At 41.4% G+C, this 25,858-nt stretch overlaps 2 protein-coding genes across 9 annotated transcripts in view; one reads left to right on the top strand and one right to left on the bottom strand.

Moving 5' to 3' along the window:
• The window catches only part of MEGF11 (multiple EGF like domains 11), a 310,110-nt gene extending 302,966 nt beyond the window's left edge, over window positions 1–7,144 (bottom strand). For 5 of the 7 annotated variants that reach the window (XR_010373698.1, XM_064456060.1, XM_064456062.1 and 2 more), the window contains exon 1: window positions 6,675–7,144. The gene's annotated coding sequence lies outside the window, so the exon portion shown is untranslated. Of the gene's footprint in view, window positions 1–6,615 lie in introns of all 7 variants that reach the window. The other 2 variants (XM_064456057.1, XM_064456061.1) reach the window with 2 other exon arrangements.
• Window positions 7,145–7,509: 365 nt separating this feature from the next.
• On the top strand, window positions 7,510–25,771 carry DIS3L (DIS3 like exosome 3'-5' exoribonuclease). 2 transcript variants are annotated; one of them, XM_064456054.1, is made up of 17 exons: window positions 7,510–7,706; window positions 10,360–10,513; window positions 11,266–11,394; window positions 12,329–12,464; window positions 13,469–13,645; window positions 14,539–14,617; window positions 15,592–15,771; window positions 16,780–16,949; window positions 17,742–17,903; window positions 18,608–18,855; window positions 19,753–19,845; window positions 21,231–21,764; window positions 22,609–22,763; window positions 22,874–23,052; window positions 23,375–23,520; window positions 24,997–25,171; window positions 25,247–25,771. In XM_064456054.1, exons 1-17 carry the CDS (start codon window positions 7,544–7,546, stop codon window positions 25,553–25,555), a joined length of 3,189 nt encoding a protein of 1,062 aa, XP_064312124.1. In that variant the 5' UTR covers window positions 7,510–7,543; the 3' UTR covers window positions 25,556–25,771. The 2 variants fall into 2 exon arrangements, with proteins under 2 accessions (XP_064312124.1, XP_064312125.1); XM_064456055.1 differs by having other exon boundaries at window positions 7,512–7,627.
• Window positions 25,772–25,858: the final 87 nt, after the last annotated feature.

Below are 25,858 nucleotides of genomic sequence, written 5' to 3'. Positions count from 1 at the left end.
TACTTTTACTTCAGTTAGACCTTGTGGATGAAAGGAGCGGAGAGAAAAGAACCTTAAATACATATCCTGCTCCCATGGAAGTAAACAAAGAAAAGAAGTGCAACTTAGCATGCAGGAGCTCAGCGTAACTAGAAATTAAACAGCAGTTACTGCTTGTTGCTCTCACGGTTGATGATCCAGGTTCTTCCCATCACTGGGTAAGTGTTTGTTCTACCTGGGGGGGTTACAGAGAAACAACTGGGGTACCAGAGGCTAGTATGAAGGCCATTGGACGTAAGGACTCAGCTTTTAGCAAGGGATGATGATCTGGGTTTCTTTAGGAGTCTGTATCACAACAAAAGTTTTTATCTAATTTGAAAACGGAGCAGCCACATAGTGAACACACTCTCACCTAGCATTGCTCTAACAGAACCATCTTAGCAATATCAAGAACAAATTTTACATAATGACTGCAATATGAAGTCATAACAAAACTATCTAATATTTGTGATGAAAGCCTTGAGGACAATGACAAAGGCACCTATTAATAAGACATTCGGCAGCAGAGTATACCCAGTAGAGCTGGGCAAATACTGCAATCCATTTCCCTTGGATATTAATTTGAATTTTTGAATGGAGTTCTTTTGACTGCTCACATCCCTTTTGTGCTCACTTTCCATGAATAGCAAATGAGCTTTAATAAGGGGAATAATCATGAAAAACACATTTTAAGCTTGAGCATTTGCCAAATGAAAACCTCAAATTGCACAATCAATGGTTAGCAGTACATATGTCATTTTATGAATTTTACACTAAATTAAAAATATTCGCCATTGGTCAGTTTTCACACACTTGCAGTAAGGAAACACAAATAATAGCATTACATACAGAACTCAGCAGCATAGGTTAAAGTATTACTATATACAATTAGGTATACCTGAACTATTTGCTGGCTAAGACTTAGTTCTTGACAATAATTACAACAAAAGGATGTATTTTGAAATTGTGCATTTTTTTCTTTGTAAACAATTAAAAAAAAAAAAAAAAAAAAGAGTGAACTGTTATTTACCCAGGTCTGCTAGGCAATCTGATTTGCCAGAGGACATAACAGTTATGGGTATAAAATCTTTACGATAGCCTTTTAGCGAGAAAAATAAAAAGCACCTAAGATGCACAGCTGCAGTCCAGAAATACAATATGATATAGTTTCCTTTAGTTTCAGTATACATCTCCAAGCTCTTAAGGAAAACCTTTTGTATCTCATTTGAAGAGCAAATCACAACTGTAGAGCTCCCCACAGGCCAATCCCATTTAACTTCTTACAATAGAAGTCTGAGAGGAAATCAAACAGTTTCACCCAGAAACTTCTCCTTGTGATTTTCAAACAGGTAAAAAAAAGTCACCCTTACAATTCTGTTTTCTATTTTCTGTGGCATATAAATACATAAACCTTGGAGCATTATATTGTGCAGCACTGACCCCAAACTTGAGCTAGATATGCTATAGGGAGTAATCCCAATTTGGCAGTGGGTGGAAAAGGCAACTGTTAGGTGTTTCCCTCTCCAACCGCCAATATCTTTTCAACCCGTGCAGGAGCGACAGCAGAGGCCAAGGCACCAGAGGGCATCATTTTCAAGGTAAAAACTCCAACCAAATCAAAGGCATTTTGATGGCAAAAAGACTGGTATGGTGGACTCCTCCTCTGACCTATCCAAATTGTTTTCAGAATTTCTAGTCTAATGAATATAACTATATTTTATTAAAGCAGAAATACTGGAATCCACAAAATAAGTAACACCTGTGAATAACCTAAAGCTCCTTAATCAGCTAAAGCTTAACATTCTAATGACGTTAGTATAAAGGCTCTTTTCCTTTAAATAACATTTGAGATCTCTCATTAGTACATATAGTAAAAAAACTGAATAAATGAAGAAGGGGTACAGAAAATAAGTGAAACAAAGTGGTATACAACTTTGCAATTCAGTGACATAGTAAACTTTTGAACTGCATCCAAGGAGGAAAAGGGTGGGGGAAGGAAAATCAAATGCATACCATGGTAAAAATAAAGTATTGTGATAAATGAATTGCTTTTAGGCTTCCAATAATTGTAACATCATGTAGTTTCACATTCCTGCCATGCATGAAGAGATCTGCAAGCCTTTTTTTATTATTATTACAGAAAAGCATCAGTTCCTAGTTTATTCTGGAGAAGAAATTTGCCTAGTTATGTTTTAAGCAACTCAAAGCAGTTTATTCACAGAAGCTGAAAGGTTGAATTTTAGCCTATTAGGCACGGTAATGGAAGCGTTACAATTTCAACCCAATATCAATTAAATAGTGTCTCCCAGTGGTTGTAACCGGTATTGCAAACTTAAAAGTAGTAACAAGGTTTATGACTAGCTGAAATCCAGTGAGAAAAATCGGAAATCTAACAATGCAGAAATACAAAATAATTTTTTCAGTAACATAACAAGAACATTAGCATGTTCTTTGTGATGCTATGTAAAATAATTTTAAAGGATAAATGGGATAATCCAGATAATCATAGGCCTATCATTCAAAGTGCAACCCTAAGCAAAATTACAGGAAGTGTAATTAATATGGGATTCCACAAAAATAATTGAAGGATGGTGATCTAATTAATGTCAGTTGACACAGGATTACAGAAAATAGACCTTGTGAAAATAACTTGATATCTTTTTTTGATAATACCATCATAGGTTTGTTGAGTAAAAGCAATATTGCCACTATGATAAGAATTCTGCTAGGAACTTAAAGCTTTTGGAAAACCTGCTGTTTGTCAGCATATACACAGCTTTTTTGAAAGCTGCAAATCAGCATGGCATGTATAAAATTGACTAAGGAAAGTTTAACTAATAGGTCTTATAATTAAATGTTCTTTTCAGATTACCTACGAGGGTCACTGCGGAGGTATTTTTGCATACTTCTGTGATGGGGACACCAGGCAGAGGACAGAGCGCTGACCTAGATCATGTCATGAGCTGGGTCCCAGCAAATAACAAATGTAGATATAAACAAAGGTAAAGTTTAAGCTTCAAGCAACAAAGGATGTAAGCCATTCTTAGCAGGGATCCTGGCTAGGAAGTACTGGCTCTTAAGAACAGTTGAAAATAGTGATAGAGAAATGACTGAACCTGAGCCCTCAGCACAATACAGAAAAATAAAGTCTAATTCTAAGACCAGAGTCTAATACCCTGGTTTCTCTGCAGATCATATTACATTCTCAACTCCAATATACACAACACAGTGAGGGTGTTAAGCAATGGCATTCTCTTCAGAAACAAAACACAACAAGATTGAAGAGTTGCAAAACATACAAAACAACCTGTTTAAGTTACCAAAGAAAAAGCAAAAGAGGTCATTAAATGACAGCGTAAAAGCGGAAGAGGAAAAGAAATTTGGTGGGAGAAAACTTTCCTGTTTCACATCATAAGGCAAGAAACAACTTAGCAAATTCAGACTAGAAATGAAGTAATTTTTTTCCAGCAATAAACATAATTAATATTGGTACAGCTCCTTTAAGTAGAAAGTGATTTCCAGCTGGGAATATTGCTGATAAACAGGATAATATAAAGGCATGTGCTACCTCAGTTAAACTGAGCTTCATTGACAAGCTGGCCATTTTGACCTAATGGAATAAAATTCCCAGCCCTTCAGCTGTGACATCGACATGTATTTCATCACTCCTGCTAGAAAAAGCAGAGTTTTTATATGCTTTCTCACAAATGAAGGCAAAGAATTCTACTTCAGAAATGCAGCTACATGTAATGGAGCCATGGATACTGATCTTGATTTTACTTACTTTCATTCAGAAAATACAGGCAGCTTCCCTCATCAGCTGCTTATCTCAGCTGCATGGGAGGAAGGAGACTAAATCTCTAAAAGACACTGAGTATGGGCACCCAGAGCGCAACTGGGCAAGAACTGTGCATGACGACTCTTGATGAGTGCAAGGAATGGCATATTAATCCTGAGACCATTCTAGATGTGGGTACTATTTTTAAAATATTTGGCTTTTACTGAGCCAGCAATGCAGGAGAAGGAATCTGCAAGAGAAAAGACAGCATTTATTCAGTTTTGTATGAGTTAGAAGCAGATGCTGAACGGCCAGCTGCTTCAAAATTGCTTTAAGAACTGAAGAACCAGCTTCAAAGATATGCTATAAGATAATAAAATCTTCCATCCTCTACCTCAGTGATTGAGTTCTTGGGGAAAAAAAAAAGGGGGGGGGGGGGATAACAAACCTTTTTCAAATGGAAAGATAAAATTCCTATCGATTCCATGACTGTGTGGATCCCAGACTTTCATATTGTCTTGTTTGTGTTGCTCCATCTTTTTTTTTTTTTTTTCAGACAGCCTGTATTAGTCCTCATAGCTCACGTAACCCCATCTTTAGGCTGTCTGCTGCAGAGTTGTTTATAAACACAGTAGCCCATCAGAAGAGAATTTGCTGTATACATTTCTGTTTGGTTTTCTGCCACCATCTTAAACTTGGCTAATGAAGCCTAATTTAGCTACGCTGCCCACCTCACAACAGGAGGGAGGGAGGAGGACACAATAACAGGCTTTACAAGTGCAAGGAAGAAATCCATTTGCAAGAAGAAAACCCAGCAGTTGCTTTGCCAGGGCAGAAGCGAGGTGTATCGAAAGATGTATCCATGTGGTGCCAACTGACAAATACTGGTAAGCAAGTGAAAATTAAATGGTCAACAATCTATCATGCCTATATCTGAATACCTGCTTTTGTCTTGTGCATGTTCCATTGCCACATATAGGTGCCTAATAGCCTACATAATAAACTTCCACTTCTGCATTCAATGAGTCTCTTAGGTCATACTGTTTTCAGGCATTTTTCAGATGAGTCAGGCTTCAAACTTGGGAAACTTGAGCCAAAAAGCTGGTATTCTCCAATGACCCAAAGCATTTCTTTGCCAAAATATTAAGCAACTTCTATCAAAAGGTACTACATTGAAATTCTGTACCGCATCTCCTGACGTTTTTCCAAACAGGTAGACCTGCCGAGAGGCACACTTTTCCCAACCTAGCCAAGAACAAACATGGAACTGAACTTTAAAGAGACTTCTCTCACTCATTTAAAAGAAAAGCTTCTCTAGCACTCACTGGTGTTATCCAGGGGAGCACTGTATGATGTAAGGAACAGTCTATGAAAAGAATATTTGTACTGCTTTCTCTCTGTTCTATCATGTTTTGTTTCTCAGGCACTTAATGAAGGAAACTTAATGAAGGAAAATTTCATTTCATGCGCTGCTCTCCACCTTCATTCTTCAGCATTTAATGAGATCTTCTGATACTTAGAACAGAAGCTTTTATTTGAAAACAGTTACACAGAATCTGTTAAAGATGCTCCTGTTGTCCTGTTAGTTTTGGCTCTCCCTGCACAAATTTCTTGCCATGTATAAAGCCGATTACCAGACAAGCAGGAAAGTTTGTCTCTGATCTTCTTGGGACAAACTCGGTTGTTAGATAAAGTGCAAACAGTTCTTTTTGGCTTTAGTGACTCAGCCTTTGACTTCTACTCATATGAGGTTGCTCTCCAAGAGAGGAAGGAAGGGGGCGGGAATGTAAGAATTTAAAAAATTTTCTGACTAGGGTATTAGGAGTAACCATGCAGCTACTCAACAGCATCAGCAATGCATGAATTTAGCCCAAAGGTCTTACATTTTTTCTCTGTGAAACAGTGAACAAATAAGAGCAGTGACCTCAGTCACTCTTATTTAATTAACCTTCATTTTACTGCAGTCATTGAACAACACTGAGTAAGCACGCCGGTCTGTGTTCTTTACTGTGCCAGCAATCAGCATCCGCTACATTTCAAGCTGAATTCAATGTCTTTTCCCCAAAATGTTGTGTTTTTCTTCCCCTTTCCATCACCACTGGTTATTTCATCTTTGTTCCTGCCAAACAAGACCTCTACCATTTTGGTCTCCATTCCCCCTTTCCTCTCACATCTTGCTTGCATAATATGTCTAAAATAATCTTGACTACCAAACCCAAGACCACACTTCAGTCGTCTCTCACTAAGTTATAACACCTCCTCCTCCTCATATGTTTGAGAACTCAGCTTCTGCAAATCAGTTTCTTACAGATGGTACTTCCATTTACTGGCACCAATTGGTTACTTAGAAGTATTAGTCATTGGAGATACACATTTTATAAAACATGTGAAAAATAAGAAAGTAGAATAAACAGGAACATACAGTGACATACTGCCTTGGCTCATTTCCAGTCTTTTTCCCTCATAAGGACAAATACTATATAGCTTGCACCACATATTTATGTTCAAGTGAGGTTATGATGTAGGCAATTAGCTAATATTGAGAAAGTATTAATGTCTTTTTAATAGTCAAAATAACCATCCCCCAACTGCAATACTAACAGCATTACAGCCCTATTTACAGAGCACTGAGTCAGACCCTGGAGCAACGCATTGCGCTCATGACCTGCCACTGCTTTTCTGTTTGATCTTGAGCAAGACTTAATCTTTCAGTGCCTTTATCTTCCCGACTGTAAATGTAAAGAATATTGGTACCTACTGCAGATTAACTGACACAGGGCTTGCCTGCACTCCTCACAGCCCACAGCCCCCTTCCTCACCTCAGCCCCCTGAGTGCTGGCAGGGGATCGCACAAAACCAGACAATCTGAGGAACGGACCTGGGATTTCTCCTGGAAGATGCCGTGAAAGACCACGGAGGTTCACAGAGATGCATTTATGCAGGACTACAGCTTAGGCACGGCAAGACAGCCCTGTTCTGTTCTTGTTCTTCCCTGGGCCCTCTTCAATCCTCCAGAGCCTCCAACCCCAAACCCACGTGACTGGACTTGTAATAGGAAGCCTAAAAACAAACAGAAAAACCCAACATGTACCTTCACCATGACCACCCCAACCTAATGCCACTGCAGCCTAACACAGTCTAACTGGTTCTTCTCATTTGCCTTCCATGGGTACCCCAGCCACTTTTCCAGCATTTTCTCCACTGTCCCCCAAATCTCTTGGTTTTCCCTCACTGAAAGAGAATCTGTCCTCTCTGCTCACCCAGCCGCACAAGTTAGGGCTCTCCCAAGGCTGCCGATGGCCGGTCTCCCCCTCAGCCCCGGCCTGGCCCCAGCCCCTCAGAGTCTCCCCTCAGCTGCGGCCCTGGTCCCCTCAGCTCGTTCCCGCCCGTCCCTCAGAGCCTCCCCTCAGCTCGCTCTTGCCTGCCCCTCAGCTGCTGCCCCGGTCCCTTCAGCTCGCTCCCGCCCGTCCCTCAGCTGCGGCCTCGGTCCTTTCAGCTGCTGCCCCGGCCCCCTCAGCTCGATCCCGCCCGTCCCTCAGCTACTGCCCCGGCCCCCTCAGCTCGATCCCGTCCGTCCCTCAGCTACTGCCCCGGTCCCCTCAGCTCGCTCCCGCCCGTCCCTCACAACTTCGCCGCAGCAGCGCCGCCACCACCAGCCCGCTCTTTTCCCGCCCCTCCGCTGAGGCCCTGCCTCGTGCGCTCGCACCGCCCCCCGCGCCACGCGCAAGCGCCCCGGGAGCAGCGGGCATGGCTGCGGGGCCGCCGCTTCCCGCCATCCCAATGCTCCGCACGGAGAAAGTGCTGCAGCTGCGGGGCCAGCAGGGCCGCTCGGTGCGTGTCGTGCGGGAGCACTACCTCCGGCCCGACGTGCCCTGCCGCAGCGCCCTGTGCCGGGCCGCCTGCGCTCGCGGTGAGGGGGCTGAGGGCGGGAGGCCGGGGCTCCGGGGAGGAGAGGGCGGGAGCCCGGGGGCCGCTGTTTCTCGGCTCACGCAGGGCAGAGCTGGTCGCGGAGGGCGATCCCTGGGCAGTGATCCGCGCGCGGCCGGGCAGGCGTGGGTGCCGGCGCGGGGAGGCCTGGCAGGACCCGGCGGGACCGAGCGCGGGAGCCGAGAGCAGCGCAGGGGGGCAGCGAGCGGGACAAGCGGTGAATAAAAGAGGAACAAGGGCTGTGCGGGGGGCCGCTGGGCTGTGCGGGGGGCCGCTGGGCTGTGCGGGGGGCCGCTGGGCTGTGCGGGGGGCCGCTGGGCTGTGCGGGGGCCGGAGGCTCGTCCCAGCCCTCGCCGCCGCCGCCCCGAGCCGGCTGTAGAGGTGCAGAACAGCAGCACCTAAAGTCGTAGAAAAAAACCGAAACCAAATCAAGGAGAGAGCAAAAGTACTCCTTCAAAGCAAAATCCGTCAGAAATAAACGAGGTGTGACGAGAAAAAGAAATCGAGAAGTTGATTGTTCACAGGATTTGGCTGTGAACGGTTTACAGGCAGGCTACCGAAAGGCTGAAGGGTAATGCAGGTTTCATACTTCCCCACCTTTTTTTAAAAAAAAAATCTTTTAAAATGCATTAATTTCTGCAGGGTGGTGGTTTATAGCATGAATTAAATTTTATACGTACCTGTTCAGTGTTCTTACAGTGGGGCCAAGCTGTTGTCTTGACGCGATTGTAATTCTGCATCAGCAGTTATTTCTGTTAAGTAATTAAATGCAATTGCCTGTATTATATCTGGCCGTTTCAGACACGGGAAGGCTGCCAGCCTCTATAATGTCTAGATTTGTTGTTGTTTTTACATACCATGGTGCTATTATGTGCATCATCGATCATCATGTGACCTTTGGTTGATATTTCAGGGTTTTTTTCTGTTGTTAAATAGCATGATTTATTTGGTGCAAGAAACTGACTGGCAAATAACTAACATAATATCCAGCCTATTTAAATCGATCAAATTATTTGCTTACCTAAAAGAAAAGGTTGAGAATTTTAACTTTTTTTTTTTTTTTGCTTTCTGAATGGTAATTGATTTAGATGTCACTTTTGGTTTATTTTATTATTTATTATTATTTAATTGAAGGCAAAAGGTAGTGTAGTATATTAGTGTTCTGTAGGATGTCAGGACTAGTGATGGTTTCTGCTCCCTGATGTGTTGCATTTGGTTATGAATTCCTTCAGGATAAGTTACAGGCACATACCAGAAAAAAAGTCTTACCTCTCTCGCCATGCCCGACTTCCCCTCTTCTGGACTGCAGTGTAGATTGTGCTGTAGATGAGTATCAGAATATGTCCCTTTGTAATTGTCCTGGGTAACTCAGAGGTGAGGTGAACATTTGTTTTCATTCCTGACTCTACACGGTGTGCTGAGCAAACTTATTTCATGCACTGTGAGCGACTGCCTGCATAAATCATGTCTACAGATACGTGTAATGGTAATGCTGTGCCTGCTTAGAAGTTATTCTGATCTAGATGTATAGGTTAGGGAAGGACAGCTTAATATGGGCAGATTACATATAAATCTTCCAAGTGACATTTCACTTTTAATGCTCTTCTGAATTCTTAATAAATACTAGCTTTTCTGTTGCATTCTGCCATCATCCATTATATGTCTCCAGTGTGGGACGTAGCCATGTTACTGTGCGGAATTGCGCCTGATGGATTCACACTTCTCGTAATCAGAGTTAATAAACAGATTGTCCTGTGGCAGCTTCTAAGAAATACATGAAAATAACCTGACTTGTCAAGATCTGTATACTTTTATTATATATAATTTGCCTGAAGTACAGTAAGTTCAGCAGTTCAGTGTTTATCAGTGTTTATAATATCATAAGGGATAAATAGACGTTGAGAGAAAATGCCGTGGAGATCTCCCCACCCAAAAGGTTATTGGGTAGTCTTTGAAATATCTAAAGGGATTGAACTCATTAATATTGAGGGACATTTTAAGATGCCATCTGTGGTGAGTTGGTTGTGGTATTTTGATGGCATATTCCTACGGGATGGAGTCTCTAGAGAAAATTAGCAATGATCATTAATAGTTTAGATTCAATAATGTCTTCTCTTTGCAGTAGCATTGCTTTTTTTCCATGTGTACCCTTATCTGTATTCTGTTATGTAAAGATGTAGAAAAAGAGCCTGCTGTAGATGGATAGTGTTGAACAGAGAGATCAGTGGAAGCAGGGTAGCAGAAGTACCCATAATCCTACACCCTTTGAAAATCCCATTAAAGGAGTTTCTGTGGCAGGTGTATAGTCTTTTTTCGCATGGAAGTAGAGGAGAAAGGACTGTTACGTGCACTCTTGAAGTCACATCCTTTTCATAATGAAGGTGGATCTTTTTCAGTCACCCGGATACTATTTGCACTAAATTTTGGCATCAGTGGATGTGAAAGGGTTCCGTCACAAGTGTTAGGGGTTGTACCACAGAGTTGTACCGTAGTAGCCATAATTTTGTTCATCAAAGGTATACATATCTCTTTTCCTAAGGATACATAACTCTGATTTCCTGACATCTGAAAGTAGTTTTAAGTAACCAGTATTGCAAGTGAAGGTTTAAACCTTTAAACTCTGAATTATATTTTAGATGGCAAATTGTTATCGGATGATGTTACACATTATGTTGTCCCTGACTGCAAGGTTGTTCAAGATTACCTTGAGATTCTCGAGTTTCCGGAGCTGAAAGGTATTATTTTCATGCAAACAGCATGTCAAGCTGTGCAACATCAAAAAGGACGCAGGTACTTATCCTATAATAACAACCTATTTTTAATTTAGATTTAAGTAAAGATACTAACTTTGTAAACCTGTATTTAAGCACAGTAACCCAAAGTCAGCAAATATGCTGTGCTTAATTTGTTTTTTGGCCTTTCAAGTATCTTAATGTAATTTTACAGAAGGGAAGGAACTGTGATCCTTTGTGATCCCTGGACACCAGTGCCTGTCAGAGTTTTCACTTGATAGGAGCGATGTTAAACCTGTAGCATTATTAACTAATCAGATGGCTTGTGACAGGAATTAAGGAGACTTTGCAATATGTGCCAATATGGGACATGTTTTTGGTTTGCTGTATTAAAGACTGAGCACTTGTCTTTGGGGAGCAATATGGTATTTACATTACCAGATATTAACCCATGTATTGCCGTAGCATAGAAGAGTGCAATTTGCTGTCAAGGTCTTCCTGTATTTCCAAAGCACAAGAAATAGATCTTGTCCCAGAAGTGACAAAATAGGTTCCTGAATACTTATGATGTTTTGTGGGGTTCATTGGAAGAGGAATATGTTTAAAAATGAGAAGCATTTGTTACAGAAATTAGAAAAGCTTGCTTACAGATGATGATTTAGGTTTTATCATCAATGGTGTAATTTAATGAATGCATTTCTTTGTGCATGACAGTACTTCTTGAGTTTTTCAGCTGTGTTTTCATGTGGAGTTAAAATAGCATTATCAAAAGAAAGCACGAGCCTATTATTTATCTTTTTCATATTCCAGACAGTACAACAAGTTACGAAATCTAGTAAAGGATGCCCGTCATGACTGTGTTGTGTTTGCTAATGAATTCCACCAGCATTCCTATTTGCCAAGAGAGAAGGGAGAATCCATGGAGAAATGGCAGACCAGGTTGGTTTGTTTATTTTAACTTCTGTAGTACTGTGCTGGCCAATATCATGCATTGGATTTAGGAATATTAGCATGCCTCGGGTACTTGAGAGTTCATGCTCTTGGCTCTGCTTAGCTCTGGAGCAGTTCACAATAACTGAAAGACTAGATCGTCCTTTTAGGATTAAGAAAGCGTCAACATTGTTTTCTTAGGAAGATAGACAGAAACATACTTAATTAAAAGCAATAATCCTAAAAAAGGTGGATTATTTTAAAGTTACACAGCCATTTTAAATCTATTTATTATGCTTTAGCGTAATAAATAGATGGTGCACACCTTATTGGACTCTTAGACGTAGGGTTTGATAGCCTGCAAACACCATAGCACCAGAGTCCTGGCAGTTCCAGCTTGCTTTTTGCGACCTTTCATAGACCTCTAGGATCATCAGGTTGGAAAGGCCTCTACAATCATCAAGTCCAACCATCAACCCAACATCCCCAGGCCTCCTAAACCACGCCCTGAAGTGCCGTGTCTGCACGGCTTTTAAATACCTCCCGGGATGGCGACTCCCCCACCTCCCCAGGCAGCCTGTTCCAGTGCCTGACCGCTCTTGCAGCAAAGACATTTTTCCTAATATCCAATCTAAATCTTCCCTGACACAGCCTGAAGCCGTTTCCTCTCGTTCTACCTTTGGCTCAGAGGAACAATACGTTATGTTGCAGTTAGGACACAAATGCATGTACTGGGGAGGAAGCGTTTAATTTTCCTCTGTTCTCTTGGTGCTTATATATGGCACATACAAATTTTTGCAGGTAGAAGGTTTATGTAGCTTGGTGTATATATCTCAAAAGTATACGTGTTAAACCAAAATCTCGTTTATACGAAGCTTGCAAATGTCTTGCAGGTAGCAAATGAGATATGCCAGAAATCTGATTTCAAACTTTGCTTTTCCAGGAGTATTTACAATGCAGCAGTCTGGTATTATAATCACTGCTTGGGTCAGATGCCAGTTGTTATGGTAACAGAAGATGAAGATGCTATCAAGCAATACGGAAATGAAACAGAAGGAGTGTTTGTGATTTCCTTCAAGGTAACATGCCAGAAAAATAGAAGAAGGTTTCCTTTATGCTGCATCAAAATGATGAAGCAAGTACATTAAAACCCAATGTATAGTGCAAATCATTTTAGAGTTTACGTTTAAGAAGACTATTGATGCTAACTCATGTCTTCATTTATCAAAGGAAGCAAAGATGTCAGTCATGGGAATGCCATAAAAAACGGGGGCAGTGAGCAAACCAGAGACTGAAAAGAAAAACAGCAGCTCTAAAGATAGAGGTCATCTTTCTTATGAGCCTTTTTCATTGTTTTCGTTGTTTTTAAGGAATTTGGCATTGATGAGCAATGATCAGTTACCTCAGCCAGGTGTCTAAATCTGTAGCGCAAGCAGTCCATAAACAGCTGTGCCCTAAATAGCCATCAGCATTATTCTACCAGTTTACTTTAACCTTGACTTCTTAGGATACTGTGATGCATGAGCAGATAATTCATTCTTCGTTTAGCTGTTGATCTCGTACCACTTGTATTCAGTGGGATATGTGGATGGGGTGTTTTATGTTTAGCTGTGAAAAGATGTTGTATAAAAACAGGACCAAACAGATTTACCTTAAAGCTACATAAAAATGATGATGCTTGGGGTTTTTTTAATTGCTGTGAAGCAATAGAAAGCGGCCCAAATGTAGCGTACAAAATCATATAAAAGTGTAAAAATAATAGTGGGTTGCCAGTTTGATTTTTCTGCTGTGGCACTTGACAAGAAGGATGTAGCCTGGATGGGTATATTGGTAATAAAAGTTAGAGAATCTCTAGTCTAGGGTGCTACCTTAAGTCATTCCTCCTTTGTTGTATTTAGCAAATGAGTTAGGTTGAATCTGGAACAAATCTGTGGTGTTCAGAGCAGACACATCGTTACCACCGAGAAGTGCCGTTTGAGTATAGCGTGTGAGACAGCTTTCCCATTATGGGCTTTCTAAATGTGTTCTTGAAAGAACAGAGACCTCTAAATACTTTCATTTTTGTTTATGCATGTGCATACAGAATTACTTGGATAACTTTTGGCCTGACTTAAAGGCTGCCCATGAACTCTTTGACTCTATACTTCAAGCTCGGCGTGAACGGGAGAGCGAAAGCCAAGAAAACAATGGAAAAGAATATCCTGAGCACTTACCTGTGGAAATATTGGAGGCTGGGATCAAATCTGGAAGATATATACAGGTAATCTGCTGTAAAGAGAGCATACACAGAATAGTGCAGTCTTGTGCTTGGTCCCTTTAGTTGCCTGACTTAGACTGATTGGATAAAGAAATATTGCTATAGGGGGAAGAGGGAAAGAAAACAAAGCAAGAGTAAGAGGATGGAAGGGATTGGGTTTCTCAAAATATTTCCCCTACTTCACCTTGTGTGGGTTTTTTTTCTCTTGGAGAAGTTAAAATGAGCATTTGTTACTGGGGATCTTAAATTTCCTATGGATTTTTCTTCTGGTTGTTGTGTGATATACCTGTAAATTGAAAACTAGATGTGCTAAGAAGCAGCTAGACCTCATTCTTAAATATAAATAATGCTCAAGGGCAGCATTTCTTACTTCATTTGCATGGAGATCTCTCAGTGAAATTAATTTATGGTTTTATGGCTGTTCAGGGCCTTGGTATGGATTGTTGGTGGACAAGTGCCCTTCCCTTAAATATAATTTGAAGAATTAGAGGTAGTAATTTGTTCCTTTCTTGACCATTTCAGAGGCAAGCAAGGCGAGAATAGAGAATGAACAGAAAGACTGAGGTTTTTCTTTCTTGTAGGAATAACTCCACATTCCATGTTAAGGCAGGCAGCAAAAGTAATCTAATACTGCCTGTGCTTTGAATAAAAGGACTGTTACCATGTTACAATTAAAGTGAGCACTTAAAAGAACTTACCATTCTTATTCAGAAGTGAGTACTTAATGTTCTGCATCGTACATTCTCCCCCTGTAGAGAGAACAGTTGTGTTCAAAATAACCTACATATCAATAAAAACTAATAATTTATGTAGAAATAATTGTATAACCTAAAAGTTTATACTTTAATGTTGGCTATTTAGAGGTGTGACTGTTTCATTCTGTTATTTTCTTTTAGGGTACGCTGAATGTCAATAAGCATAGAGCACAACTGGAAGCTTTTGTTCGACTTCAGGGGTTTGGCAGCAAAGAAACAGGTGAAAAGACAATGAGAGGTTTTCCTCAATGCCTTTCTGACACCACCTGTGCCTTTTACACGAGGCCACGCAGACATATGTATGTAGCTGTTTGGTTACTGAAGATGATGAAAGCTAAGACAGTCCGATGCTTGGGTTATTTTCATGGGCCAGAAAGGAGGCTGAAGATGAACCCAGAGGGTGTGCCTCACGGGAGAGCAATACCCTTCACGTCCTCCTTCCTCTTTCTTAGTACCTTTGGCCACGTTGTAGACTCTTGTCCTACCAACAGGTTTCCCCGGACCTTTTCTGCAGTTGAATACTGATGTGAATTGTTATCTCTGTGCTTTGCTCTGACTTCATCTGACCACTCATTTGACTGAAATAAGCGTTTGCGTAGATGTTGGCAGGATTAGGAAGCTGGTCATTGTCAGCATAATAGGAAAAATGCCTTTTGGATCAGGTTGGAACGCCAGTATTTTCTTTCTGGTATGAGTTAGTAATAAATACCTTTGAAGGAACAGCCCGTTATCCTTGCGCAGATACATTGTCCCAGCTTTCACTAATAAGTACTTTCAAATGTTCCTGTGACAGACCCTGCGGCCAAACCAGTATTCAATATACCAATAATTTTTTTAAAACTTGTTTTATTTGGGACCTTCCTCAGAATCCTGTGGCAGTGGTTTCCACAATTTAACTGTGATGTGTATGTGTCTTTAAAGCTGCTGCCTAAGAGCAATGAATTAATGGTAGCTTATGCTGCTTTTTGTCCAAGAGTTCACTTACAGAATTGCTTAATATCTCCCTTAAAAAAAAAAAAAGAGTAAAAGGTTTTCATTTTCTTGCCAGTAGTCTTTTTTTTTTTTTTTTTTTTTTTTGGAAGAAATCATACTGCAAATGTCATTTTCTGTTATTTCAGCAGAATGCTGCCAAGAGCGGAGGGATTTGAATTTTTTAGCAGTTTATAGTTCTATTTCTTTTTATTTTAAATTTAGAACTTCAAAGTGACATCCTTATTTATGGGGCCAAAGCTCGAAATCGTGCGATCCACGGTGATGTGGTAGCTGTGGAGTTACTGCCTTTGCATGAATGGAAAGGAAGGACCGTTGCCCTTTGTGAAAACGAGACTGAGGATAAATCGCCTGCCGACACCACGGGTGACCCTATGCCCACAGGTAAAGCAGATGGCGTGGTACGGTGGTTTAAGATTGCCTCACTTCCTTGGTCCAAGCTGTGTTGTACTCCTCATTACATAGTCCCTTCCCTTCATTTCTGTGATTATCACAATTTTTGCACCGTAGTAAATTTGAAATTATTATCCCAAACTAAAGCATTCTAACATATCACAATAAGAAAGGCACTAGATTCTTTCTCTTTATATATGTGTGTGTGTGCAAAACCCCCCCCTTTGTTTTTTTCCCTTTAATTTCATTCTCAGAAATAGCTGAATTATTGTAGTTATCTTCCTAAAATACTGAGTTTGGAACACTTTGCTACGCGAACGCGTGCTGTCACTCTTCACAGCTCTACAAGAGACGAACTGCCATTCTAATACAGACCAATTTACCAGTGTGTGCACTCAAGGCCTCCACTGTCACTGTTGATTATACAGAAAGATAACAACATCCTTTTAATTCCTCGATGACAAATAACATTCAAGATGAAAAGATGTCTGCAGAAGTGTCCAGCTCCAGTTACAGTGTGACACGGCCATGTACCATGGGAACTTCGGGTCTTATTTGAAAATAATACTCTGCAGTAGCATCTTAAACATCTTCAAAGTTTGCCTAGGTCAGAGTTAGAAGTTTTAGGAGGTTAATTCTCTTCCTGCGAGAAAATGTTGTTTGATTTTGATCTTTGCTATTAAAACTAGAATTGGCCACGTTTCAGTACTAGTGGGAATCTCACTGAATAATTTGTATTCTGTATCAACTGAAATCTATACAACGAGTTAGTCTCCACATAAATAAAAGCTCATTAAAATCTGGCTGCGCCAGCGATAATGAATAACAAACTTGTATTGTTGTCTGCATACCATATGTTGTTAGCAATTGTCATACAGATTTGTGGACACATTAGTTCATCTTACAAAGCAATGAATCTCCTCTACCTCCCACATATTTGCTTTCACGTTCCTGCTTAACTCTTTAGCGTACAGCCAACAATGTTTCTCTTGTTAAAAGGTAAAGTTGTTGGAATCATTCAGAAGAACTGGAGGGATTATGTGGTCACTTTCCCCTCTAAAGAAGAGGGCCAGTCTCAGGGCAGAAATGCTCAGAAAATCCTTGTTACGCCTTGGGACTACCGAATTCCCAAAATCCGGATCAGTACCCAGCAAGCTGAAGCATTACAGGTAATTTGACACAAGTGTGTCTCTGTGTTCTGACGAAGTTGTGTGGGTGTTACGTGCTCTAATGATGTTTTCCTTGGCAAAAACATGGGTAAAATTATAAATAAAGTTAAGTCTGTGAGAGTAGTTCAATTTCTGCCTTGAAGGAATGTGTTCAATTCCTGTCAAAACTGCGTCAGCTCCAGGTAATAAAGCTTATTTGAGTTCTGAGTTTGGGCCACAGTCCAAGTACCCTGAGCATTTATCTACTACTTGCTTTGGGGGTTTTTTTGATAAATTAAAGGTCATATTAGGGGTATAAATTGTAATAACCCTTGTGGCTTTAGTGGATCTATGACTATATATAACTTTGAAAGTAGTAAGGAGAGCTTTTCAACAAATTGATAATGAATTATGATGAGCCTGCCGTTGCTCTAGAAGGAAGAAACACGGTTTTGTTCATTCCCAGCTGCTTTTACCTTGTAACGTTAAGTACTTCCTCACAGCCAAGAAGGAAACTCCAGTTGTGTCTTTTCTAGTATAAGAATATTTGTGTACGTCTTGGTTTTGCTTTTATTTTTTATACTTTAAGACAGACATTCTCCATATTCTAATGCCAAGTGGGTCTTTGCTCAGGAAGGAAATGTAACTGTCGGGATTTGTTTCTATGCTTCTCATTGTGGGGTTTTTTTAACTTTCTATAAAGTTTTTAGAGTTGCCAGTCTCTTTGGTAGAGTTGTTTGCCCCTGAAGGAGTATTTATATTGATTGCTTGTCAGGAGCAGATTGCTGTTCCAACAGAATTGTCTTGCTGCAGGAGTATAGAGTCGTTGTGCGTATTGATTCTTGGGAATCAACTTCTGTGTATCCAAACGGACACTTTGTGAGGGTTCTGGGAAGAATTGGAGATCTGGAGGGGGAAATTGCAGCTATTCTGGTGGAGAACAGCATCTGTGTCGCCCCTTTCTCAGAAATCCAGGTTAGTCTTTGTGACTAGACATGTTATTTTCTGTTGATTTCCAGGGTCTTGTTTCTCAAGGAGGGGGAACCTCCTGCAGCTGAATGTCTTAGTTGCCAACAGGTTTTTGAAAGCTGAGAACTATTTATAGGTTATTTTTCTGGACTTCCTTTTGGAACAGTGGTTCTGTAGATACTACAAATTTTCAAGTCAGGAGTGATTTTAAGACAATATGCTTGCTATGAGGAGAAGATTAGATACTCTTAATTCTACTTTGGGGTAGACTTTTAAGATATTATTGTCTTTAATATGTGTTTATGGTGTGGATCCTAAAGGCCTACTGAAATCATTGTCTCAAATCCTTTTGTCGTCAACCGGGAGAGGAACCAGCTTTCATAGGTAAGTATTTGACCATACTTAAAATTAATTGCAAGAAAAAGAATACAAAAAGCCCATATACAGTAGGGATGTTTGCCAGAGATGCACTATCACTACAATAATATCAGTTGTTAATAATATGTGTAGCGTTCTTTTAAATTCTGTTTCATACTTTCTGTGAAATAAATGTAATCGACTGACTTGGAAGAGGCAAGGAAATTTGTCTAGGATGAAAAAGTGTAAAACAATAATAGAATAGAAAAGGAAAAGCTAATTGAACCTAATTTGTTGGCTCCTTTTTGTAGAAAAGATACAACTGTGTGTTCATCCATAATGTTTTTGTACAGATGAGTGAAATGCCCGTGAGTTCTTCCAAGAATCCATGGAAAGTGAACCCAGAGGAGGAGAAAAAACGTCTTGACTTGAGAGATACGCATTTGATATTCAGCATTGACCCAAAAGGCTGCGAGGATGTGGATGACGCGCTTTCCGTTAGAGCTTTGCCTAATGGCAATCTGGAATTAGGTGTCCACATTGCAGATGTAACCCATTTCGTGGCAGCAAATTCTTACACTGATGTTGAGGCCAGAGCGAGGTAAATGATTTGCTGAAAATTATAGAAGTTTTGGAGCTCAGAAGTTTGTGATGCTACCTCTAAGAAAACATTGAGAAACACTGGAAGGAAGGAGACATTCTTTCTTCTTCAGTGTCATTGAAACAGCTTATTAAAACTAATGTATAACTAACGGTATTCTGCCTTTCTTTGGATAAAATAGGCCTGCTGGGGAAGAAGCTGCGTTCTGACCTACTGCCTCACCCTTTTACTGTGAAATTACTCTTTTCCCCTAAGTTATGATTTAAGTTTATCTCTCCCTAACCACTACGGTTTGCTTTATAGTCTACTTTAACATTTTTGACTTGAAGTATTTACAAACCGCTCATTTGCATTCCAAGGGGGGAGAGTCTTCACGCAGAACATCGAACACCTGCAGAACAGAATTAAGTCTTACATTAAGTCAGTTCCAGAGGTATTTGGCAGGCCTATGTTTCAATAGTCAATTTTGTGTTTTAATATGCCAAATACTCCATTCTTTTTTTTAATTTTATTGCCACTGTTTTGAACTTAAACTGCTGAATCACCTTATGAAATGTGTTCTTTGTAGGTGCAAAGAAATGTAACCTGTAGAGGCAGCAGAGCTGTTCGGTGTAGCCATGAAGGCACCTCTTCTTAGCTGGGCGTGTTTTGTACAGCCCTAGTTCTGGCAGTTGAAGATACCGAGGAAGGCAAAATTAGGCTTCTCCTATAGAAATAATTATTTAAATCATTTGACTGTGGTATTTCACATGGGTGTGTTCTGTAGGAATAACCTTTTAAAATCATGCTACGTGTCTGGTTTCGCTGAAGCTACGCCTATAGCACAAACTGCTTGGGAGATGCACACCAATGAGTCCTTGTGAGAGGAACAGTAAATAAATGTATTTTATTCCTCAGGGCAACAACTTACTATTTAGCAGATCGTCGTTATGACATGCTGCCCTCCGTCCTGAGTGCTGACGTATGCTCTCTTCTTAGTGGAGTTGATAGGTAAGATTTTGTAATATTTCTGAGGAAAGAGATTTTTGCAAGGAATTTAATTATCGCTACCAGTCTCTGTGTGTGTCGGTTGGTTGGACATTTCTGCATTGTTACTAAATCCTCATTTGAAAAATAGTGTTCATTAAAAAATGCCTTTCAATTCTACCGCAGTTAGGTAGGGTGAACGCTTTCTAATACTCTACCCTGCCTAAACACATACGTGCGCTGAAGCGTTTTGTTTGAGCGGGACAGTCCAGCTGAATGTAGATGTACTCTGTGCAAGCTTCAAACCGTAACAGGGAATCACTGAGAAATCTGAGGTTGGACTTTTTCTTTAAACGAGAACGATGCATTTCTGAAATCATTAGCTGTTCTCACGTTAGCCCACGAGAAGAGCTCTTGTCATATTTATCTTTCATCATTGTTGAATCTTTTCTTGGATGAAATGAACTACTGACAGAATAATTCTGATGCCAAAGCAAGGTTTCCTGCCTATATGAACCTCGTTGACGTTTCCAGAGAGCGCCACGAATGACTTTTCATGTAGACTTTTTTTTAGAGTGGGAATTAACACTAGATGTTACACGCCCAACTCTGTAGTTCCACGATCAGTTGTACAGGGCGTAACGCAGAACTGCTGCTAGGACAGGGAGAGCGAGGGCGGTTCTTCCCCAGCTGTGACCCAGTCACAGATTCCCAGTGCTGCTTTTAGGCTGGCCTTAGCGGTTGCGTCACCGTGTGCTAAATTGATTCGGCTGGGGGGGGATGTTTATTTTTTGCAGATTGTGAACACTTTGTGGGTGCTCAAAAACGTTACCTTATGTTCCCTGTTCCATAGTAACTGCTTACGCACTTGCTCTTGGAATTATTTGTTGCTATTTGTAAGCGAAGTAGTAGGGAGTCACAAAAAGCTGAAATAGTGTTATACAATGACTGTATCTTGTCCTCCAGTAGTGTTTACCCACACCCTTGGCAATTTGCTTTGTATTTAAACAGTGAACTGAAGGTGAAGGCGTCCTTGGCCTTCTCGTGTTCTGTCATTGTGGATGCATCTGCCTAATGAAATCAAAATGAGTAAAAATAACTATTGCAGCATAGCTGTGCTTTAAAACAGATGTGGCCTTATACCTTCGGGGTACTCTGCCTCAACAGGTGGATTGAAAATACTGCTGACTTGGTTGGTCCTCGTTTATGAAGTTGTGCTAGACGAGACTAAAAGGCAAGTGCGTTAATTAGTGGCGTTGCTGAACACTGGTCTGTTTTGTGATGAAAAAGATGTTTCTAGTGGAAAAAAAACCAGAATGAAACTTGTAAATTTGTAACAGTTGGATGTGCTTGAAATGACAGCGTAAGTCACCCAGATCTGTTTACAGAACTGTGTTCTTATCTTTAAGGTATGCTGTGAGTGTCCTGTGGGAACTAGACAAAGAATCATACGAAACGCTGCAAGTCTGCTACAACAAAACCATCATCCGATCCGCATACAAGCTGGCTTACGAAGCGGCACAGGGATTATTAGATGGAGATGCAAGTGTTGGGGGTGACATCCTGGAACTGAAAGACTTGGATGAAAGAACTCAGCGGAAGAAGCTGGATGAACTGGTTTGGGCGATATCCAAACTTACCGATATAGCACGACACGTTAGAGCGAAGCGGGACAGCTGTGGTGCTCTGGAACTAGAAGGGGTAGAAATCCGAGTGCAACTGGATGATAAAAATAATATCCACGATCTCATCCCCAGGCAGCCACTGGAGGTGCACGAGACTGTAGCGGAATGTATGATTCTGGCCAACCACTGGGTGGCCAAAAAGATTGCAGAACATTTTCCTCATCAAGCTTTGTTGCGTCAACACCCTCCACCACGGCAGGAGTTTTTTACAGAACTGCGGGAGTGTGCCAGTGCCAAAGGTTTCTCAATAGACACACGGTATCTTTTATGACTTACCTTAAGTGCTTTAATTAAAGATAAGCAATTAACTGTATGGCTATGTTATCATCACAGAGCATTGTGGTTCTCAGTATCAATGTTGATAGACACTGTATAGCAATTCTTAAAACAGAATTTACCCTAACCTTTCCGTAAGCAGGAGGCGATGCTCTGAACAAGAGAGGCAGCCTGCGTTCTGCTGGCTGGACTGGAAATGGCCATATCTGAATCATTTTAGACATAGCTAAAAGCATTTGTTCAGTCAGTAGGCAGTGGTTGAGCTCTGTAATAGCCTTGTTTGCACCCTATTTCCTGTAACAGCACTGTAAGAGAGTACTTGTTTAAATGCCATTAATTCTGTGCAATATAGTCATTTTAAATGACTCAAAATAATTCCAAATCACTTTGTCAGGACACTGTGAGGAGGCTGTGAGCCTCACCATATTGGGAGGCATTGTTTCTGGACTCCAGAGAGCGCAAAGGGCCTCAGTAGTGCCTCCGCTTATTTGGATGTCACGTTGGCCCGCTTGTGCTCCCCTGTACAGAAGAGGTTGCAGACTGGCTCACTGTTTCCCCTGCCCTGCCCAGAGTTGGGGTTTGCTCCAGCCCTTCTGGGCTCGTCAGGCTGCGGAAGACAGGCCTGTTAGCGAAAACTGGCGTTTTTTCTAACCGTTTTTCTAGAGTGGAGCTGTTACTGAGCTGTGGTGAAAGTTTTAATATCATTCTGCTTGTCACTCATGTATTAATAATGATTAGTAAATTGTTAGGAGCTTTTGTGTGCTCTCTTTAACTCCAGGCTATTACGATCAGGGATAGTGTAATTTTTTTAACACTTTTTTGACAGGTCTAACAAAGCATTGGCCGAGTCTCTGGACAAAGCAAATGACCCACTGGATCCAATTGTAAATAAACTGCTGCGAGCTATGGCCACTCATGCGATGTCCAACGCGTTGTACTTCTCGACCGGCTCTTGTCCTGAGGACGAGTTTCATCATTACGGTATCTCGCTGCTTTATTTTTAGTGCAACTCGTGTTACTGTTCCTGAACTGCGGGGGGAGGCAGTTGGTTGCTTTGGTTTGCTTATCACCACTTCCTTTTTTATTTGTAGGACTTGCCTTAGATAAGTACACTCATTTCACTTCTCCAATTAGAAGATACGCTGATATTGTTGTCCACAGGCTCTTGATGGCAGCGACTCTGAAGGAAACTAAGGGAGACGTTAAAAATCATGTGCTCACTAATAAGGATCTCGAGGAACTGTGCAGGCACATTAATAACAGAAACCGGGTGAGATGGCCATTGTGCGTGTCTCTGTACGCTTGCATGCTGCCTGACGGTGCCTTTTGGGGGCTGCAGTGACATAGTATCACTTCATTTTTATTTATAGTGCTTTTGGGGTTTTTTTTACTTAAATCAGTTTTCTTCAGAGAGTGGTGGTGAAAGTGACTTCATACCCCACCTGTACAACATGTAGGATTTCCTTTTAGAGGTAATTCTCCTAGGGGACAGGTAATGGGAAGAAGAAACTATGAAAAACAAAGCCAAACAAGCTTGTTGAAATATTTACTTAGGTGGTTTTGTCTTCTCTTTTTACGGGGGGTGCTTGCAGGCAGCCCAGCGTGCTCAGAAGCAGTCTACTGAACTCTTCCAGTGCATGTATTTCAAAGACAAAACCCCAGAAACAGACGAGCGCTGCGTAGCGGATGGTGTTATTTACTCAATTCGAACAAACGGTGTGCTTGTTTTTGTACCAAGGTGAGTCGATTAGAGCTTGGACCGAGCTTAATAAGACAGAAGTGTTACTCATGCCATGAGGACACCTCTGGTCCTTGAGAAAGGAAGTGTGTGTAGCGTGGCCTGGTGTTGTCCGATGACTGCGGTTTAGGTGTTTGCAGTAAACCGTAAGCAGGGCTTGGCTGTGCGTTGATTCTGAAAAGGAGTTCCTGTGAGGCTGTGGTAAGCCCGTGCTGCACAGTATGTGTTTACTTCAGAACATGAAAAGCAGCTGCTGGGGCAGAACCATGGCTGGAGTGTTTATTGCCTTTGGGTTTTTAACCATAGCAAGTGATCATTTACTTAAAGAAAGGGCAGTATTAAATTTCCAGATCACAAAGTGTGCATCCCTCAGCCCCCATTTCCTTCAGCACAGACTAGTTTGCACAGGCAAGGAGCACCTTCTGCACAGCTGCTCCTCGTAGGCAGCAGGGAAAGCAGAGATGAAATATTTACACTATTGCTTTTTATAGCAGTTGGGCTTTTATCAGTACCTGCCTCTCAGCTCAGCCTTCCATTTATCCAAGTAGGAGGCAACTCTTTGCATGAAGCAAATACCTTTTAACTTCCGAGCTTGCAAATCTGTATTTTATAGTATAGTGAATGTGTTCTGCTTATGTTATCAGCTGACTAGCGAATGATGTAAGAGGGAACTAGTCCGCATAGAACTGGAGAGCAGTGCCCCTCGTAAGACATGGGCAGCTCTTCCACCTTTCCTTTCCCTTACTGGCTCTGGACACTTGGATTAGTTAATGATCTTCATGTTTGCGCGTTCCCGGCAGCAACACTGGCTACCCGGCTAGCTAGCAGGTGCAAGAGATGTAAGCATAAGAACCCTCCTGTAAAAAAAAAAAAAAAAAATTCTACAGGGACGTTGGGTAAAGCAAACCATTCCGTGAATACCCTGGACTTCCACAAGCACAGCCGGGCTGCTTGATTCTGGCCACAGGCTAAGCTTGGAGATAAACCCACCCGAGGCAGGCCTGTCGCCTCCAGCATTCCAGCTAGCCGGGCTGGGACATGGGGCAAAAGAGCCAGAACTTGCCCAGCCACAAAAGGCTTCTGCCTGGAGAACCCAGCGCTGCTCTTTAACTTCTTTTTAATGGAGAACTGTTCCCTCACTGCGCTGTTTGGAATAACCTGTAATGCTGCTCTGCTTCCCTGATTGGGCTGTTCCAGGCTCCACCCAATACATCAGACACAGAATTACTGACTGTTTCGCTTTGCTGCTTTTGAAACACTTCAGTCAGGTCTTCATGCTGGTTTTGTATGCTGCTGGGGTTTCTCTGACGTGGCAGGTCCGTGTCCCTGCACCAGGACTATCAGGCTCCAGCAATTGCCCCTTCGTGGTGCTTATATGTAATCTGAGCGAGCCGCCTGTTGGTTTCAGTTAAGAGAACTGATAAGGGTGAAAACGGTTAGAGCAGCTTCTGTTGTCTCATCTCGGGTTTTTTGTAGATACGGAATCAAAGGTGCTGCATATATGAAAAACAAAGAAGGCTTAGTCATCTCTTGTCAAGGTGAGAGGAGCTGCGAGTGGAAGCCTGGATCACTTCACCGCTTCCAGAATAAAATTACTTCCACTACAACCACTGGAGAATCAGTTACATTAAGCCTTTTCGATCACATTACAGTGAGTATTTAATCTGAAGGGTGTAAAAGGAAATAGCACCATCAGAAATAAGATCATTTTTGTGTTGCTTTTAAGGTGAAAATACTTGTGCAGACTTCTCGCTGCCACGCCGACACGATCAAGCTTGAAATAATCAGGAACGTGCCATACCAGACTTCAGACGCGGAGGCTTCCCCGAAGAACTTTCATGGCGTGAAATCTGACTTGGTAAAAGAAGTCAGTCAGTCTGCAGAAGCAGCCCAGCGTGCACAAGAGGAGGCGCAAGTCGAAGTAATTGATGAAGACTATCAGGAGTACTGCCAGACCAAGGGAGCGAGCTTGTACCAGCTGCTGGAGGAGATCAGGGACTTGGCACTCTTAGATGTTTCAGCTGACATTAATTAGAACTTGTTGCTGGTTACAGCTCATCTGCTTGTCTGTGCTCCTGCTCACTCTGTATGATTAAGTTGGGGTCATTTCTAAAAAGCAGCGTATTTAAATATTCAAGAGTCTTTTTAATAAGAAACTAAATGTCTATTTTAAATAAGGTTTATTTTTATCTGAAGATGTATGAGTTTTTAAAAGATTTTATACCTGATAAATCTCATCTTCCAGACTAAAGACTGTGGTTCTTTTAACTGTCATTCAAAAAGGTACTTGCCCACATTGTCCATAAATTCAGTTCTTAAAACCTAAATCTTGCCTACA

Source organism: Phalacrocorax carbo, chromosome 7, assembly GCF_963921805.1.
Source record: "Phalacrocorax carbo chromosome 7, bPhaCar2.1, whole genome shotgun sequence".
Classification (NCBI taxonomy): domain Eukaryota; kingdom Metazoa; phylum Chordata; class Aves; order Suliformes; family Phalacrocoracidae; genus Phalacrocorax; species Phalacrocorax carbo.
This window is presented reverse-complemented; position numbering and strand designations above follow the sequence as displayed.